The sequence below is a fragment of the Amblyomma maculatum genome, chromosome 1, assembly GCF_055883805.1.
Source record: "Amblyomma maculatum isolate TAMU_Amacu chromosome 1, ASM5588380v1, whole genome shotgun sequence".
Lineage (NCBI taxonomy): Eukaryota > Metazoa > Arthropoda > Arachnida > Ixodida > Ixodidae > Amblyomma > Amblyomma maculatum.
The window spans coordinates 370,459,904-370,479,324 of record NC_139344.1 but is presented as its reverse complement, the minus strand read 5'-3'; the positions used below and the strand labels follow the sequence as shown (position 1 = coordinate 370,479,324).

The 19,421-nt window shown below is 46.4% G+C and overlaps 1 protein-coding gene across 1 annotated transcript in view; it reads right to left on the bottom strand.

The window, feature by feature from the left end:
• Positions 1 to 19,421, bottom strand: part of LOC146208183 (diacylglycerol kinase theta) — a 61,530-nt gene that overhangs the window by 31,385 nt on the left and 10,724 nt on the right. The window contains exons 2-6 of the mRNA XM_084591807.1: positions 7,873 to 7,952; positions 6,829 to 6,931; positions 6,229 to 6,317; positions 5,213 to 5,344; positions 770 to 947 (exon numbers count right to left, since the gene is read on the bottom strand). Coding sequence (XP_084447933.1) covers positions 770 to 947; positions 5,213 to 5,344; positions 6,229 to 6,317; positions 6,829 to 6,931; positions 7,873 to 7,952 — 582 coding nt within the window. The remainder of the gene's footprint in view (positions 1 to 769; positions 948 to 5,212; positions 5,345 to 6,228; positions 6,318 to 6,828; positions 6,932 to 7,872; positions 7,953 to 19,421) is intronic.

Genomic DNA, 19,421 nt, shown 5'->3' with positions numbered 1-19,421 from the left:
TGGTAATAGTCGTAGCGACAGCCAATCAACATTCACCTTTTTGTGTAGAGTAACATGCTAAATTTGAAATCAGACTCCGAATTATATACTCCTCGCTTTTACAGTGCGGCACCACAGACCTCCCTGAGCGAACTCGCTGTTGACCATAAGGCAGATCCACCCCGCAGGGGTGGCGCAGTGGTTACGGCGCTCGACTACTGTTCCTAAGGGCGCGGGATCGAATCCCGGCCTCGGCGGCCGCTTTTCGACGGAGGCAAAAAGCAAGGCGTCCGTGCGCTGCGCGATGTCAGTGCACGTTAAAGAACCCCAGGTGGTCGAAATTTCCGGAGTCCTCCACTATGGCGTCTCCTGAGCCGCTTTGGGACGTTAAACCCCACAAACCAAACCAAACCATAAGGCAGATCTAAGTATTGAGTTAATGGGCTCAAATGCCGTGTTCAAAATGTAGGTTCACAGATGTGGAAATTCTCTCAACGTTAATCTCGGCTATGTTATTCAGTTTTTCCCTGCAGATGAAGCCCGCGTGCTCAACACATCTGTTCTTCACAGACTTACTGCGACTTAAAGCGCCGTGCGTAATAAATTGGTTGGACTCACTTTGTTTTACAGCTCAAACTTGAACACGAGACAAGAAAAAGTAAAGTATCAGTCATCTGACCGACGATTCGACTCCTTCTGTCCAAACTGTCGTCAGCGAACTGAAGCCTCCATTGCGTCCTGTGCTCTCGAGGTTCCAGAATGAGCTGCGAGAATCAGTGGGGAGGCTTGCCTATGCTGGGGTAAGTGGCCCGTGCTAGTGTCTCCCTCCTGCGCATCTCCACACCGATGATGGTTTCCAAGGGAACGTCCGTGCGCGGAATGCTGACGGCCGCCGGCGGAAGCATGATGCTCTCCAGGACGCCGAAGTTGCACTCTTGGGACAGGGTCCGGTAACACGTGGCGTGCGCCTGCGCAACGAGACATGGCCGCCCAAGAGTGTGAGCGACGCTCCCTGCGTCATGACGAAGGCACGACATACATCGTCGACCAGAAGCGGTGTTGAGTGAAAAGAGTGGAGTGACTGAACGAATACGTGAATTACTGCGGGTGAGTGGAGTGACAGTGATGGAGTGAGTGCTTAAGCGAGCAGGTCACAAAGTGAATGATTGCAGGTAGAGGCCGAAGTAACAGTCACCTTCAGTGTTCTATTTGACAATGCACACTATAGTCTGCTCTTGTATATTTTGTTACTGTTTGTTTGTTTCGTTTTCTTTCTTTGTTTTGTTTCTTGAACTGGTGTTGGTATGCTGTTGTACAATGTCGTCGCCCCCGCCTTATGTAATGCCCTCGGGCCGTTAAGGCTTCAATAAATGAAATGAAATGAAATGAAACAGTTAGTAGGGCTTAAAGTCTGGAGGGTTTCAGGGGCGGTCTGACACTCCTCATCTCCTTTTCTGACCAGCATTTCAAAGGGGTCTGAGACCTGTCTCGCTGGAATCTATAGGGATTGCATCAATGTCAATATGAACCAGGCAAACATTTTGTATTCTTTTTGTAAGTGGTGGTCAAGGACATTTGTCATCGTTTCGAACATTTTGCAGTGAGTTTTACCCAAGAATCACGAGCGTTTTTTCTAAAACCTGAGACGGAGAAAAATAAAGACGTCGATTTACTGCACGTATGCTGGAATTCATAGAATGCGATCACGCACCAACTCTCTCGATTTCGCCTGTTCACATCTTGTTATGGCGCTGAGTGATTTATCGACATTATTGCGCAATATTATTAAGCAATTGGGAGGCTATACTTCTCATTTGTCAAGACAAATTCCGTTGTTCTCGTAACAATTCTGTTCATTTTCATTTACTTTTACAAAATCTCTCGCACTAGGCCGCCGGGACTGCTAAGAACTTCTGCAAGATCTCCATCGCATCAGCCTGTCGGCACTGTTGAGGAGCATCACCTTTGTCCTCAATTTCAAAATGAGGCAGCGGTTTCGTGAATGATATTACATACGTTACAAAAGCTGACACTTCGTTCCAGCGTGAGCGTGGATATCGCTTTCCTTCAGGCTGGTTTTGTAAACTGAGCAAGAAAACCTTAAGATATGATTTCTGTCCTTTGCTTAAAACGATCCGTAAAAAAGGTTACCAGCTGCTTTCTCTGATCTATTTCGCTTTCCACCTGCGCTCGAACACTACAGACCCCCTTACGATGGAGCCACATTTTAAGCGCCGTGAGTGAGTAAGAGAGAGAGAGGGGGGGGGGGGGGGGGTGAGCGCAAGTGACTGACCGACTGAAAGAACGAATAGGTAAATCAGTATAGCTCAGATGGTTATTGCGCGGGAAGCGAATGAATATCTTAAGCAGCAAGAGCAAAATCAATTGAAGCATAGAGTCAGTAAACAAATCAGTTAAACCAATAGTAACCCCGAAGCAGAGATGAATACTTTATTCAAAACCCCTCGGAAATGGGACCTAATGAAAAGATACTCAATATACCGAGAAATTCAGGCAAGGAACGAATTGGGAAATGAGCCTAATTAGTGTGATGATTAGAACATCTGTACCTTTCGAGACCTATATTACTTTCGAAACATTAAGCGCGTGATGTGGTTTACTGGGTGCGTTTATATGGCGAGCGCACCATACACGCACCAGCAACGAAAAAACAAACACACACAAAAAAACAGGCAACAATAAAAAAAAATACTGTGATCTGCAGTTTGGTTTGTTATCAAATGTAAGCTGACTGTGTTTGAAACACGTACCACGAGTCCATGAAAATCTCACTCGCAAATTTATTTGTACAAATGCAATTGCATGCAACTCGTTAGCCGCCGAAGCCCGAAATAGCATTTTATTTTGTTATTTTTCATAGCAAAAGTTAAGAAACCTCGGAGGTATTTCAAGCTAGAGGCGCTGAACAATTTAAAAAAAGGCCTGGCCAAGTTCTCTCGCTTTTGCGGCAGTCGGTCGGCTGTGAAAAAATCAACCGGCGGCCAGAGTGGAACCATTTTCCCTTCTCGGCGAGCCTCGAGTGGCGACAGACTTGAGTGCTTCAAGCCGTCAGTGCCCGCCGAAACTCGTGTAGCAACGCGGCGCGCACAAGCTAGCCTGTTTATTTTCAAAGCCCTTGGTGTTCCGGTAACCTGGAACGATGTATTGCTTCGTTTTCTAACGTTATTCCCCCTATGTTTTCGGGGCGTTTAAGCACTGAACGAGGATCAGCAGTAGGCCCCATAGGTGACGTGGCTCTGAACACAGGATACGGACATGGCAGCGGCCATGGAGTGGAAGCGAGTAGAATGGAGTGAAATCAATGTTCTTTTTTTTTTTTTTTTTTTTCATGGTCCGAAGAACCATGATGTGTCACTGTGTAGTATATGCAGGAAACACGCGCTCCAGTACTACAGAATTACTAATAACAACCAAGACACACAAAAGAAACATTTTCTTCATGCGATGCCTAGGTATTTCCTTTTTGCTTTAGTCCAGGACCGGGTACATGGCATTTTCTTAATTAAAGTCAATGAATGATTATGACAGCCAACGGGTTAAGAGGTCATTAATGATGACTGATACGACGAGCGCCGATTCCTGCTTTTCATCGAAGCACGCAAACAAATAAACATAAAAAACCTGCGCGTCACAAGGTCACAAAAAGAAATAAATATTGAGGTCTGTTTGCTTTCTTTCCAAATGTTATGATTCTGTTCGTTGCCGCTATCGTTTCCCACGTTCAACTCACTGTTTTTTTTTTGTTTTTTTTTTTTAGCCGTCAAAAGCGAATTCGATGCCTAGTGTACATGGGAAAAAAAAAGTGCAGGCATTCTTTTAAACAAGGATATAAATCACAAGTTCACCGCACTCTATTCGCTTGAAATAATGCGCTAGGAACCTCAACTAATTCATCATTCTCTTTATCTCTCGTTGCAGACCACCCTACAGAGTGTTTCCCCTCTCCAGACATTTTCACCGTGGTTATTTTCAGTGTGAAGACGGAAATACGTCCGCTCCAGTGTGGCGCACCTACTCTTACCTTCTAGCTTCAAGAGTGCGTCGATTGACGCGTGTTTGTTTTTGCTACGTCAACGCCCAGAGAGCGGAGTGGATGCCGAGACATAAGGGCTGCTCTTTCTCTTGCGTCCCGGGGCTAAAGAGGCAAATAAATAAGGCGCGTGCTTCCCAACCGAAGACCGCGGAAGATGCACAGAGCGCTTCGATAGCCGCAATCTACTGCGAATATTTTTACCCCCTGCTCCCAACTAAAGAGTACTACATCGTGTCGAACAAGGACCGCTCTTTTCAGCAACTGTTGCACACAGATAGACGCTGCTTGCATCATTTGAGGCACCGCAAAAGAAAACAACAACCAATTTTGACGGGCGTTAGAGCGAGGACTCGTCGTTCTATTTCCCTTTAGCTTCTATCTTAATCCTATTCACTACTAAAAAAAAGTAAACCATACAATCATGACCCCACCAAAGCGGCCGCAGACTGCTCACAAATGGCCACGCTTGAACGTTGGTTAACCGCCGTGGACACCTTAACTTAAAGCGCTTAATTTAGTCTGAGACTGAATGAAACGTTTCCTAAACGTTTTATCCCCTGGTGAAATCAGCGGATAGCGGAGGGAGGCATGTACACATTACGAAACCGGCGGAGCCTCGGCGATATACCAAGATTAGAATCCAGAATTTCGCTAATAGGGGGTAAGCGACCATCGTTGCGTCGGTTAAGTCACAAAACAGTGACCCAAACTCCACGTGCCAACTACCAGCCTTCTGAAATTATTCCCCGGATGTGTGAGGCGAGTTTTCACTTCCGCAGCACGATATTTCAGTTGTGAAGTGTCAGGCACAAGGGCACGCGAAATATCGAGGCATAGTTGTAGGCTGCATAGCTCCCGTCCTAATGGCCTTTGAAGCAAACTTCCTTCGTACACTTCACAACTGCGAACCAGACTAAACTCGCTGATCTTTCCTTATAAGCAAAGGACGCAAAAGACCAACACTCAAGGAACCTTTGTATAAGCCTACCCGGCTGGAAAAAGAAGTTTCCATGTGTGACAACACCCCTTAAATGCAACCAGTGTACGTTGTTGGACATGCCTATAACTGTGTATTTTAGCGTGGAATCACAGGAAATGAACGTTACATGGTTATGTGGATAGAAAGACAAAGAAAGACGGAGAAAAGAACGAACGAGTATGAAAACAGTGCGTACTTACCGTGATGCCGCACCACTCGCATCGCATGCCCGCCAGGCACTCGGCCGACCAGCAAGTCTTCTTACACAGCTGGCACTTGGAATTGGCGGGTAAGTTGCCTTCCCGCCAGTGGTGGAACTGCATCACCGACGGCTGCGTGGAAGCGGCGCCACTATCAGCGAGCGGAACCGCACTCCCTCATCTACTCTCAATGCCAAGGAAAGGAGAAAAACCTTCAGCGTTTCTCTAGGGCAAAGCGGGTGCGAACAAGTACAAACAAAGTAATGAGCTTCGCTCAACAAGGGTCACTGATGAATAAAATAAATATTATCCTATCGAGCGTCCAACCCCAGGATCGTATATTTAGCGATTGCTGACAAAAGTTGCAGTCATTACGAGTGGTCATTTTAAGCAGTCGCCTCCTCACTAAATCTTTCTGGTCGATCCAGTGGTACACTCTGATGACATTTGCACACGGTCGACTACTAAGGTAACGTTCAATAGCTGTAGCCCCCTGAGCGGCGATTTCTTCTGTTTGCACTGGGACAGGCAGTTAGTTCTTCGAAATGAACTGTTTGTGCACGCCCCCAGTCAGCATTCACGGCACACTCGTAACTCGAAGTAACATAACAGAGGAACACTGGATGCTAAACTGAGGCTCAGGTACAATTCGCCGCAAGTGGTGCCGCTTATATTGTTCTTCAAAATTAACTCAAAATAATAAGCACAGAGGGGAGAAGGCCGACTTTCGCTTTCTGTGTGATTCAGTGAGAGACAAATCACAATAGTGGAGTAGAATCCGAATGAAGGAACGTTCGTACTATATCAGTCCCGTATTTACACAGAAAGCAAAATAAAATTTGGAAAAGTTGCTCTTTCGTACATACTGGACTCTCTGTGCGTTGCCGTGCCTTGCTTATAACTGCGCTTCATGGCTTTTGTAACAAAAGCCCATAATCTGCTATGTGATCCGACAACGCAGATTCCCAGATAAGATAATAATAAAGAGCGTTCTCCTCACACCCCTTAATACTCACTTTATTTCTACTTGGGGCATAGGTAGCACATTGCTTGCAGTCTGCAACGCTGAAGTCTTGGCACTCCAAATGCACACAGTATTCACAAACTGCGGAGAGACGGGAAAGGAAAAAAAGAAAACGTTAGTGAGTAATACCGCTTTGTGTACTGTTCGGCTCAGCTGCATTAAGGGACTGTTAAAAGCAACAACGCTGGAGCAGGGGTAATGTTAAAAAATGAAAAGTGAAGAGTAATAACCAAGCCACCACACGTATGCCGGTCTCATCTCAATTGATTTCCAGGAAACTCCTTGAATCAGACTCACAAAAGATGTCTACCCTCAAGTTAGGTTCTCATCTTATCGGCCCTTGCTTTGCGTACTGATAAAACAGGCGCCAGCCAGCAGTATAATTGTGTAGCTGGTACGTTATATCAACGGTCCCGTAATACGTAATCAGATACCAATTCAGATGGGGTAGTTTGCTGTCGCGTAAAAGCGTGTGTTATTATGCTTTATCATGAAGCTCACCGGAGACACAAGTTCTGTAACTATACGTGAATCAGTTTCTAAGAGATATCCTTTCCGGGACTGCGGCGACAAACTAGCGAAAGTCGCTCACCTTCACATCTAACTGCGCAGTTGTCTTCGATTCGTTTCCTGCAGACGTTGCAAAACTTTCTTTTGAGGTGACCTGCTTCCGTCCAGCAGTGGGGAACTGGGTTCTGCGAAAGTGTTGAGGGAAGGACAGTATAAGAAACAGCAGGCAGTCATGAGAATTTCATTCGGGCAGCTGCTGCACATAACGCTCTCATCAAGACACTGCCACTCTCATCAATAAAATATGGTTTACTTTACTAGCACATTTCCACCTTACTTCATGGGTAAAGCTCGCACGTTTGAAATATTTCATTACAAATTCTACCTTTACGGCAAAAGAAACGCTTTCCTATAAAAAAAAAAAAAAAACTGCCTTTTGACAAATAAATTTAACAGTTAATGCCAGCTGAACACTGCTGATGAATTTCGTACATAAAAGCATACGAAGAACACTATTTAACAGTGAATGCCAATTGAAAAGCCGTGGCTGAATTTCGTACATAAAAGCACCACAAAAACGCTGTAACGGTGTAACGGTCTGTCCGCGTTGCTTTCATAGCTGCTCGTCATACACTTTTCATCTATTTTTGCTTTGGGAACTTAATATTATTGATTATTTCAATTCAAATAACTAATTAGAAATTATCAACTGTTTAGTTTTATTAATACCTATTTTTACGCTCATGCCGTGGTTCTATGTATGAAAAGCTATTTTTACAATACAGGTGGTACTAGAAGTACTTCAGGTGATATTAGCTTCCAGGTTCCCATAAAAACAAGAGGTGTCACATCAACCGATTTGCAGACCTCAAAGCTTGGATGCCTATGTTAGGCGTTTTCTCCATATATTTACACGCTTTGCATTCCAATGGTTAGGCGGAACATAATCATGGGAAAATCTCCCGTACTGCCAAGGTGGCAGTTTTTCATAAGAAAAGAGCACTCAAGCTCGCAGATTCCCTTGATTTAAAGAAGATACTCGGCGCAAATAAAAAGATGCGCTGGTCTACTTTTTTCCCCAACAAATCTAGGCAAATTAAATGCAGAGAAAATGCGTGCTACTTACTTTGATTACATTGATTGCAATAGTTGAACAAGGAGAAACCACAGTCTTGAGGCATCTGTCGTGAACTACAAAATTACAAACTGCAAAGAGAAAAAACAAGATTCCATTATACATAAAAAAGCAGTATATATAAAATCGGCGCAACATTCGACACATACGTCTGCGGTAAGGTGAGATGCTACAATGTACATTGGGCAGTTTTGAACGACAAGAATTGTTTCCGTCTTCAATTTAAAAAACGTTTCAATCGAGTATGTCTCTACTTTTTAGCCGAGCTTCACGCCATTCACATAATGTAACTGTTATCGGCGAAATTTACAGCACAATCGTTAACAAGCGGAGGGCGGAAAAATTCGTTTGGCTAGCAACATCTTGTCTTATATTTGTCCTCTCACCACTTGTTTAGTCTGCGTTTTCAATAATTTTCGCTTCGCTACTTTCAATACACTGTCAGTAAAGTCATGAATGTAGGTAGAGATAATGTAGATGTAACTGATCGCGATCACTGAAGCTATGGGTGGTGGCGCCGGCATATTCCCCTCCATATTGTGAGCCTCATGCAATCATATGCCACAGCAGCTCACACATTCTCAAGACAACATTCAATTCACTTGCAAGTGTGAAAGTACCAGCTCTGCTGAACTTTTCTTCGCAATACTGCACTGGTTGAAAATGGAAATGAGACAATGTAACCCCAAGGCGCATTTAGAAAGAGCTGTTTGTGGCAGGCAGCTGTTTGTGCGGCATTACAGCAATATGCACGCGGTAGCCTGTATAAAAAAAAAAGAAAGAGAAAAAGAGATGCAATTTCCAGTCTAGGCGTTGTTGACACTGATCAAATCCTAATTATTCTTATCCGTGGGCTATCCCTTTCTTCTTTCATATTTGTTTTTGCTTTTCTCTGCAACCCGTATATGGTGACGCAATTTTTATTATCTACAAGATGAACCAAATGACAGTCGTCCATTCCCATCGCCACTCTGAAGAACCCGCATGAACACCGCCACTGTTTGACCTCTTTAGAATAGGTCAATTCCCTCCTGCCGAGCCAGTTTGCATTGAAACGCTAAAAAAAAAAAAAAAAAGAAAAAAGAAAAGACTGGCATTTTTGTACAGCTAAGGGGGCAACAGCGAGGAGGCAGTCACGTGTCGAGGACTCGTTTTTCTAAAAACCCAGTAAGAGAAGAGGAACCTCGTCGATCGTGTTGACGAAATGAGGCGCGGAAACGTCATCCACCCACGGCAACTATGGACGGAGAACGCGTGGGCTTGTCCTATTTGCGTCGCAGATGCTGCGGAATTTGCCGGAGGGTGGCACGAGCGCATTTATTAACTGTCTCATCCCGCTGACTCCACTGGGTAATCCGCAAGTGTTGAAACATAAAACAAATATTTCATGCCAATTCAAGCGTTGCCCACGGCAAAAACGTGTGTTCGCGGAAAATTTGTTTTGAAGGAGAGCCTAACCTAGAGTTAGTGTCAACGTTGTAGGTTGCTTGGAGCAGTATACTGTTCGGTGACGTCACAGACGAGGTTCATGGTGTACCACGTGAGCCATTTCACCTTTTGCAGCCCCCAGTCCACCTTTTATTTTTTCTTTGTGATTTCAAGCAGGAAAGGAATATACTGACGTCACTGTTTGTTTAGCATAGAGGGGCTTTTTTTTTCTTCCAATTTCTTTCCCTTCTATTCTTTGTCACCCCCACTATCATTCTGAGTCCAATGTTGCCCTTGCCTCTTGGCAGGCATGCACTACATGTTTGCACTGTTTGATGCACTGTGATGGTGCCCTTCTCTAGAATAGGTGGGTCAGCTCACTGTCTGAAGTCTCATATGCCCGGAACGAAAACAGCGTACAGCCTAACGCTATAAACTGTCCCTCGGCGGCAAATTCAGCCCCGTTTTTCTACCGCATGTTTTTCCCTCTTAATTTTCTTTTCTTTCCAATCTCGTTTTATGCCGTCTTTTTCAGTACTATCTATGATTCAGGAATAACGTTTCAAGTCATACTGTTTAAGCTCACGATTAACCTGCACCGAACTCCAAAACGCTGGTAGCAGCTGATGCGGTCATCTTTCCACCACGTATCACTCGGAGCTTAGAATCAGTTCGAATCCCGATCAGCCCTCTCTCCAGCATCCTGAGCAGTTATTCTCCAATCATAACGGGAAAAAGCAAGTACGCTTCATCGAAGAGCACACCTCACGCTGTACGCGTCGCGAGTCTCGACCAGGCACCACATGAACCACTCGAAAGCAAAGGAGCGCTCGAACAGCACTCGCGAGCCTACCTCTAACACAGCAACGAGGGCGGAGGGCGGGCGGGGAAGGGCTAAATATTGATCCGCAGTCTGGCAACAGCGAGCGCGCCGAAATAACTTAACCAAAAGAAAACATGCACGAGAGCCAGCGTTACGTTCGAAGCTATGCGCGTTGTCCCTGCGCTGCCGCAGTATTCTCCGCTCCTGCGGGTTCAGTGGGAGACTGCGCTTCACTGCGAGTTTCGTGCCGTTACGCACGCTGCCACAAAGTATTTGGTTCCTGGTGACTGAGCGAAGGCTGTCTTCCTGCCGTGGAACATATTGTATGCAGCTGTTGCCGTTCCCTTACATCCAGGAAAGTTTAAACGAATTGAAGGCTCTATCCATCCACAACGTCCTACCTGCGTTAAATAAGGGATTCCACGTGGACCCTGTCTACTACACAGCAGATTTCAACCGGTAACTCGCACTCCACTACCAACTTCCGCTACAGTTTCTTCCGAAAAACAAGAAAACATGAATGCTACAATTAATCACACTTAAAATACGCGTTTGACGTGTTAAATGTTTAAAGCGTTTCACAGAATGCAATAAATCATTGCTGAGTCGTACAGCTACAGCTACGTTGCGTCAAAAGACTGCCGCCGAAAAATCAGCTACCAGAATTCAGCGCCCTTTATTCATTCAGGGTCTGTTCAAGTTTCAGTGGTAGTTAACGAGACTCATTGCTGAGTTAGCTTATTCATAACCGTAAGGAAGCTCAAAAGCGCTGCGCAGGCAATTTCAGCCAGAAAACCCAAGCAATGGATATACGTGATATTTGCTATCTGCCTATGATCGTCTTTGGTACAGCGCTTTTCTCTTTTTCAGTTCACTAACAATCTCGCGAGGTTTCTCTTTTTATCGCGTGGTTTTCGACTAAAGAAAGATACTGCCGCTCGCAAGACCGCACAAAAAGAAGTAAAATCAACGAAGATTTCAACAGCAGCCTTTCACGCCCACTGAACATTCGTTCCAGCTCCGTACAAAGCGTAACGGCGCTTAAGTTTTTCCTGTAAAGCGTGCACTGCGGAGTACTTTGCGCCGATGGAGGAAGCCAACCTAACGAGGTTCCTAAAGATAACCTGATCCCCGCCCCAGTCCAATAATCGCCCAAGACCGCTCAGCCGGTCGGCGTATATTCAGTGCGGCAGGTTAAGCACGCGACGCCCTATCCACAGCAGCCAGACAGATGGTCAGACTAAAAATACGTTCGCGTACTCGCCCGCCGGCCGCGCAACGCGGCAGCGTTGAGACGGAACGCGTCTGCGTTTCCTCTGTCTCCCACTAAATAGGCTCCCCTCGTTTCCCCAGCTTCGCAAGGAGCAAAAAAATAACTGTGGTGCAATCAGCCCCTTGCATAAAGAAAAATAAAGCAATGAACAATGACTAGGCATGGCTTGCTTTCTATGATATGCGTGTTTCTCACTCATATTGACTGCTGCCGAAATCGACAGCACGGGCGAACCGTTAAAAGAAACGTAAAAACGCGAACTCAAAGTGGAAGGGGAAAAAAAGTGGAAGCCACCAAGCAATGACCGCCTTTATGAAGCACGTCTAGAACAAAATAATGGATGCCGTTTACTTTAAGGGAAAGAAGAAGAATAGGAGTTCAAGATGTGGTACAGACGAGAAGCAAAACGTGTCATTTCACGGTTTTAGAGCCTTTTTCAGATGAGATTTTAAATATCTGTCAAAATTCTAACGCCGTCAGATTTCTTTCTTTTCCTTTTATAATATTTTCACCGCCCCGTTGCGTTTATTCCGAATTTAGCTTAATCTCCGCGACTTTCTCAGTAAGTAGTCCTAACTTATGAAAAAGTTTTTCTTAATGCTGGGAACGTGAACCACGTGTAAAGTACGCAACAGCTACATTCGAACCTTTAAGAAACATCATGATTACAGTCCTGTGTGCAAACAAATAAGTAGCACTGCCTGTCATTTAAATGAGAAATACGTCTCTGGTGATGTTTTTTTTTTTTTTTTATTCCTGTTGCTTCCGTTTTACCGAAGCAACAATAAAGCGTGCTTAAAATAAAGCCAGCACGAAAACAATTTAAGGATCGTGCTTCAGCAGAAAATTTGGGTGCGGTATCGATAAGGCTTCACTATAAGAACGGGAAGATAGGGAAAAAAATGTAGCTTATTAGCTGCGCTCGTCGCTGGAGAAACACACAATGGTGCGCTCTCAATGAATCATGGATAGCAGCTGGTACACCGGCGCGCATTTAACGCTATTAGTATAAAGTAATTCGGGCTAAATCTAACTACAACAATAACGCTGAAAACTGTAGCAACGCAGTCTCATGTATTCGCTTCCAAGGCTCAATCATGGATGAACGAACGTTCGCAAACATCATCGCAGGACACCGTAGTCCACGGATGTTTGCACTGAGTGCCAGCGCACAGTTCTTTCCTAGCCAGGGCTACCATAGGAACCTAGAATCAGGGATAAGATTAATTATAGAGCACTTTCCACACGTGGTGCCTTTCACAGCGTGTAAGGACTTGTAAAGATCATAGCAGTAATCAGTAATTCCTATGTGTCGCGCATCGCTGATACTTATGTAAGAAACAGCTATCAAGGGAATTCGAAGCAAATCAAGCTACCGCTGATGATGATATGATGATGATGATGATGACGATGATGACTTCACATTAATGGCGCATGTTCGAGTAAACCAAACAACATACCGCGAAGAGAAGAAGAGCTTAAAATTACCCAGTTACTAGTTTCCACAATATCTACCGTGTTTGCCTAAAGTACCCAGGCTGCATGGTTTGATTTTCGCTTGTATTCTAAAGCCAACAATGATTTCCAGAGGATCATAACATGGGTAAGAAGTGAGGACTGCATCTGCAGTTGCGCTCATCTTGACTTTGCACAGAATTACAACTTCAGAAGTGGTACGAATTCCATTCTACCCAACTGAGAAGCGGAGCATGCAGCCTGGTTACTTTTGGCAAAGACGGTACATACTGCAAGTTATGTGGTTCCATGGACCATTCCTCGGGAAAGGACAGCATTTGGAAACACCACCATTTTTGGTTCTTGCTCCGTGTCTGAGAGCCGAGGTGTATTATTTATGCTCTCGCTGCAACACTTTCCCTTTCCTGTTTTCCACCTTTACCGCATTTTCGCTCTCCGTTTCTGTTGCCTGTTAGACGATGGCACGCGCACTTAAGAAAGGTTGGTTGGTTGGTTTGTGGGGTTTAACGTCCCAAAGCGACTCAGGCTATGAGAGACGCCGTAGTGGAGGACTCCGGAAATTTCGACCACCTGGGGTTCTTTAACAAACCTGGGGTTCTTTAAGAAAGGAACAAGATCACAAAACGCTGTTGTACCTTCAAGCTTCTTGTATGTGAGGCGTTGTTACTCAGGATAATCGGCGCACTCTCTACTCTGAAAAATGGCTGCGAAGGAAGTACGATTAATATTTATTCTTGCACGCGCGTTCCCACCTCACCTCCCGTGTTTTCATCGTGTGCTGCTCGTGCTCTCGCGCGCCACAAGGACCCGTAGCGCCCTCGAACGGCCCTGTAGCTGTGAACAGGACGTGACGTCCATTAGTGAGAATGGCTTTAAATATTGCAAGGGTAGCGGCCATCCCTCGAGTGCTTAACCTGACGCGTTGCGCACAACGAACGCTGTAGAAAGAAACAATTATAAGTGTCCGCCTAATGCGCCACGCTTATTGAAACGAATAAGCCTTAAGCACTGCACACTTTACCTTCCGACAAGCCACGTTCGGCAAACTGGTGTGCAACCACTTGCAGCAAGCAATATTGTTTTATACCAGAAGATCTCACGTTGTTATATCTAAGAAATCAGGAGAACCGGGTACTAGAAACAAAAGGAAGAAAAAAAAAAGCCTATATGTGGACGAAAATAAAAAAAAGCAATGGGCTCGCTCTATCTTTTAAGATGCACGTTTTAAAAGGTGGATTTAGTTTGGTGAAAATCGGTGAATTAAAAGGTGGGTCGCGCGTCAAACGTATAAGGAGTCGAGAACACGAGACAGAACTTGTACTCCTCATTAATACTTAGGTTGGTGACAGCCTCGTGACACAAGCACCACACGCTCTTCTTCTGCCTCACATCCTTTCAAGGCTCGGACTCACACTGTCCCCGCTACCTCTCCTTAAAGACAATTTATGGCTGCGGCATTAGCCCCTGTTCTTTTTCTCGTCGCCTAAGAGACAGTGGAGAGACAGAACCCCATCACGTCTGTCTTGTCTTTACGCGCCGTCGGAAGCGCCTGAAGGATACGCAGCGGCACATAGCAGCTTACGAGAGCGTAACCAGGCGTAATGGGCAAGCACATGCGCCCGAACCAGACCCGGACACTCCAGTCGTCTCCCTGCATTTGATGGTTGTTTTATTTTCGGTATATTCGTTTTCAAAGTTTCCCTGTAGAAAACAGCGGACGCGACGAGCATTCCTTGCTTTCCTCGTGGGAGAGGAAGGCATTCGCTTCCCCTGCGAAAGGTACTGGATTCGAATCAAGGTACAACCACCTACTCACAGCTCAACGGTTACAAGTGACAGGTCAACGCCGAACCAGACCCGGACACTCTAGTCGCCTCCCTGCATTTGATGGTTGTTTTATTTTCGGTATATTCGTTTTCAAAGTTTCCCTGTAGAAAACAGCGGACGCGACGAGCATTCCTTGCTTTCCTCGTGGGAGAGGAAAGGCATTCGCTTCCCCTGCGAAAGGTACTGGATTCGAATCAAGGTACAACCACCTACTCACAGGTCAACGGTTACAAGTGACAGGTCAACGGTCACGAACGACAGTGGACTGGCTCTCGGCTTTCTTTGAAGCAAAACCGTTGCAAACTATCTCAACAATGTGAACCGATCTTTCAGATCAAAAGATTTTTATAGTAAGTTTGACTCCACTCTTGCGGTATATAGTATAAGTGACGTATGCGGCTTCGTCCTTCTCATCTGTCTCTATGAGGCTTCTCTGGTATATACTGATCACCGTCCCTTCTCGCTGGACTATATCAGGAGAGTCACTCGGGCTTCGGGATGGATATAACCTGCTCGGTTTAGTAACGCCTTACAATATACCGTTTTATCTACTTCCGCTGAAATCGCCCGTACCCAGTGTGCAGTGGCTGTATCAAGCACACGCACGGCACTGGGCCTGAACGTGGGAAGAATATCACAGTTCTTTTGAGCATCTGGAAACAGATCGGCACCGACAGGACCCGACAGCCTGTGCCGACTACGAGCGGCCGTATCGATCAGCGCGAGGGTCACTGCGTTCCCTTGGCCGCTCTCCGAGCCAAACCTGGGCTCCACTCCCCGCAGTGCGCAAAACAGCACCACGCGCAGCTTCCGACTTCTCTGCAGCGCGATGTGTACGTGTCACTGCTTTCCAAGTCACATCCGAAGTCAAAGCCATGCACTCCTGATACACGAGCTCCTCAACAGGAAATAACTCAAAACGTTCAAATGAATAATCGTTCCAAAATGCAAATAAATTTGCATGTCGGTGTTTGATAAGGCTACCTAACTATCTACCAGTAGCTTCTCGAATTACTGGCCAAATGCAGGGTGTGCGAAGAATAACAATATAGTAGACTTAATACAGAGGGCTCAATGATGTGTTCAAATAGATCAGTGGTGCCCGCTACAGTGCGCACCAGTAATCTATTTGTACACATCATTGAGCACAGACAATGAATATGCCCTGACAACGAAGGCCGAAAAAAGTTCATTCACTCCCAGTATCGTACGTCACTCACTCTTGACGTTTCCCTTTCCCCGCTAAAAGCGGAAAGCAAGTTTTAATTGAAACTGTGCAAGTCTAGTATAAGTCCTTTTCTGCCAAGTTTTTTTTCTGCTTTACTATACTGTTCTTTGAAAGCTCTCCGACCAGTGTGAGCTGTATGTTCTCATCAGAGAGTTTTGAAAATCTACTCAGAGTAAAATATCACGTAGCGGTACTGTTCCATTATGCACATACCTATGTTTCGCTACAGATGTTCTTCAAAATGCTTTATAATCTCCTTTTGAATGAGCATGAATGAACATGAAAGAATGCGCATCTCTCGCATTCGCGGGTCACAGAATGGACAACAAAGAATTAAAACCGGCAAAACGTTTGTTGGCTAAATATAAATAAAAAACTACGTTGCAGTCCAATATCTTCGTATCATCAGCTATGATGGTGCTGCAATGCCAAAACTATGCTCTACATACCCTTTCAACAGTACTAAACGGTGCTGCCTGCCAACTGTTCTGGTGTTTTTGCCCCACCCGATTGATCCCGAAAAATCAGCTCGGTGAGCACTGAGCGCTACACTGCGTTTAAATATCAATTAGGACTCAATGCGCGATCGAATTCGATATGGTACACCGAGCTGCAAGGATCATGCGAGAGCCTAAAGTGCGAGATGCTGCGAAAGTTCTCCCTTAGAGCCGTGGCGTCAGCAATTCGGAATCTGAACTAATGTTTTTCATGCCGATTATAGCGCCGTGTTCCCGTTGCGCAGCCCAGTCAAAGAGAGCGGACTACGCTCGGAATCCACAGAGCACGGCGCGCTCGTGCCTGGAGATATGCTAAGGCAGGTGGCGTCGTGAACGCGTGCGCGTCACGGTCGAAGCCTCTGCCACCATTTACTATACCATGGTTTGGTTGGTTGGCCTATGAGGTTGAACATCCTAAAACGACTAAGGCTATGACAGACGCCGTAGTGAAAAGCTTCGGATTTTTTTACCACCTAGGGTTCTTTTAACGTGCACAGCAATCGCACAGCACACGGGCACCTTGCTTCTCGCCTACAGCGAAAAGCGGCCACCTCCATTACGGCGTCTCCCATAACCAGAGTCGCTCTTGGAAGTTAAACCTCAATCCAACCAACCAAAACACAAGCTTCGACCGGGACGCGCTTGCGCTGTCATAGCATATCTCTAGGTACGTCCACCAGAGTGATTGCGTAGGGCAACTATCGCAGCGCAAGTTCCCCATATAGCTTTCTCTTCTGGGTCACGAAAGGGCGAATCAGAATACACACGCTGCTTCTACTGCTCGCAATAAACACACATAAACAACACGTCAATCAATTCTGCCGCCTTGCACGTGCAACAGCTCTATGTTCGACCCTGTTCTTTGATGCGAGTCATTTTTGCCTATCCTTGTACACACTCTTAGTTTTCGTACCTGTTCTCTAACCAAACAGTTGTCTCGGAAGAGCGAAAAGTGCACAAGGTGCAAACTGAACGGCACACAAACAATTAGCCTATGTGTGCCTAAGAGGCGAGCTTCTGTACGTTAAAGAGAATATAGAGCAAAGGAAAACCAATTTGCGCACGCTGGCCGAGCGGTCGATATAGTAGAAGGACTCGAAGGACTCGCAAGTGATGTATACGCAAAGTTTCAAGGGGACACCTCTGTTCGTCGTGCGCAGTGTCGGTTGGCACGCCTCTTTCTCTATCTGCTGGTTAACGGACAGAGGAAAGAATGAAAGGCGGGGTAGAGGAGAAAACGATCTCGCTGCTCGATTTATCGACGCGTGGCCCTGCTCGGACGCGTACACATGCTGAACTTTTCTGCTCGCTTATCCTGGTTTACGCGGCCGTTACGACTTGTAGAAAGACGGGAGAAACAGCAAGCTTGATTTTCCGATGGCCCTGCCCCCGTCGAAGGCAAACTAAACTACGCTGATTGATCGGGAAATGAGCCGTGACGCTGAGTGGTTCCTAAAATAAACCGACGAGCTACTTCCTGCTCAAGCTGTCTCGGCAGGGGCAACAGACGGCACTTGTTCGAAGAGGCGGAAACAGCACGCGATATCGTGACAGCATGACGTAAGGACTGGTCTCCCATATCAGCAGACGTTTATTGCAGCCACTGTGCTCACATATGTAGGAAAAATTCCTCCAGTAAAGTCCTTTCGTTTCTATAGGTATAGAAATGCATATTTGGGTACTGTAAGACTATAGCTGTAAAAGCACAGTGGGTTTATTTCCCTTTTGTTTTTAATCGCTGACTCACAGTGACTGAATCCATGTAGGAAGTAGTGAATCCTGCCTCATCAACTGCGACGTGATTAAGAGGAAAATAACACAAAAACACGTAAGGTTAACGATGGACCTGAGAAGGTTTACATTCATTGTCAGATGATTAAGGATTATTGCTAAATTATGTGATCGTGTTTTCTATCCCTCGTACTGCAGAACAAAGAAAACACCTGCTCGTTCTTGAGCGGCTGAATGGTTTGCTTTCCCCATCATGTGCGGCTGCCTGCCATCACCTTTACTGCATGTGAGACTGGTTACATTTGGGAGAGCCCTTCGGCCTGCAGTGGTAGCAACTAGGCTGAAGAAGGAGGTGCACGTGATGACCCCTATTTTACCCACCCGAGTCTGGCTCTCTTGCCTCAGTCGAGCGTTACGTTGTTTCAGTTAGATTTACCAAAAAACTAAGTCATGGAGGTCGGAGCGGCCTCGTCAACTGTATCATTATTCAGAAAAAACACCGAAGCATGTGAGGTCCGTCCGTCCGTCCGTCCGTCCGTCCGTCCGTCCGTCCGTCCGTCCGTCCGTCCGTCCGTCCGTCCGTCCGTCCGTCCGTCCGTCCGTCCGTCCGTCCGTCCGTCCGTCCGTCCGTCCGTCCGTCCGTCCGTCCGTCCGTCCGTCCGTCCGTCCGTCCGTCCGTCCGTCCGTCCGTCCGTCCGTCCGTCCGTCCGTCCGTCCGTCCGTCCGTCCGTCCGTCCGTCCGTCCGTCCGTCCGTCCGTCCGTCCGTCCGTCCGTCCGTCCGTCCGTCCGTCCGTCCGTCCGTCCGTCCGTCCGTCCGTCCGTCCGTCCGTCCGTCCGTCCGTCCGTCCGTCCGTCCGTCCGTCCGTCCGTCCGTCCGTCCGTCCGTCCGTCCGTCCGTCCGTCCGTCCGTCCGTCCGTCCGTCCGTCCGTCCGTCCGTCCGTCCGTCCGTCCGTCCGTCCGTCCGTCCGTCCGTCCGTCCGTCCGTCCGTCCGTCCGTCCGTCCGTCCGTCCGTCCGTCCGTCCGTCCGTCCGTCCGTCCGTCCGTCCGTCCGTCCGTCCGTCCGTCCGTCCGTCCGTCCGTCCGTCCGTCCGTCCGTCCGTATGTATGTATGTATGTATGTATGTATGTATGTATGTATGTATGTATGTATGTATGTATGTATGTATGTATGTATGTATGTATGTATGTATGTATGTATGTATGTATGTATGTATGTATGTATGTATGTATGTATGTATGTATGTATGTATGTAT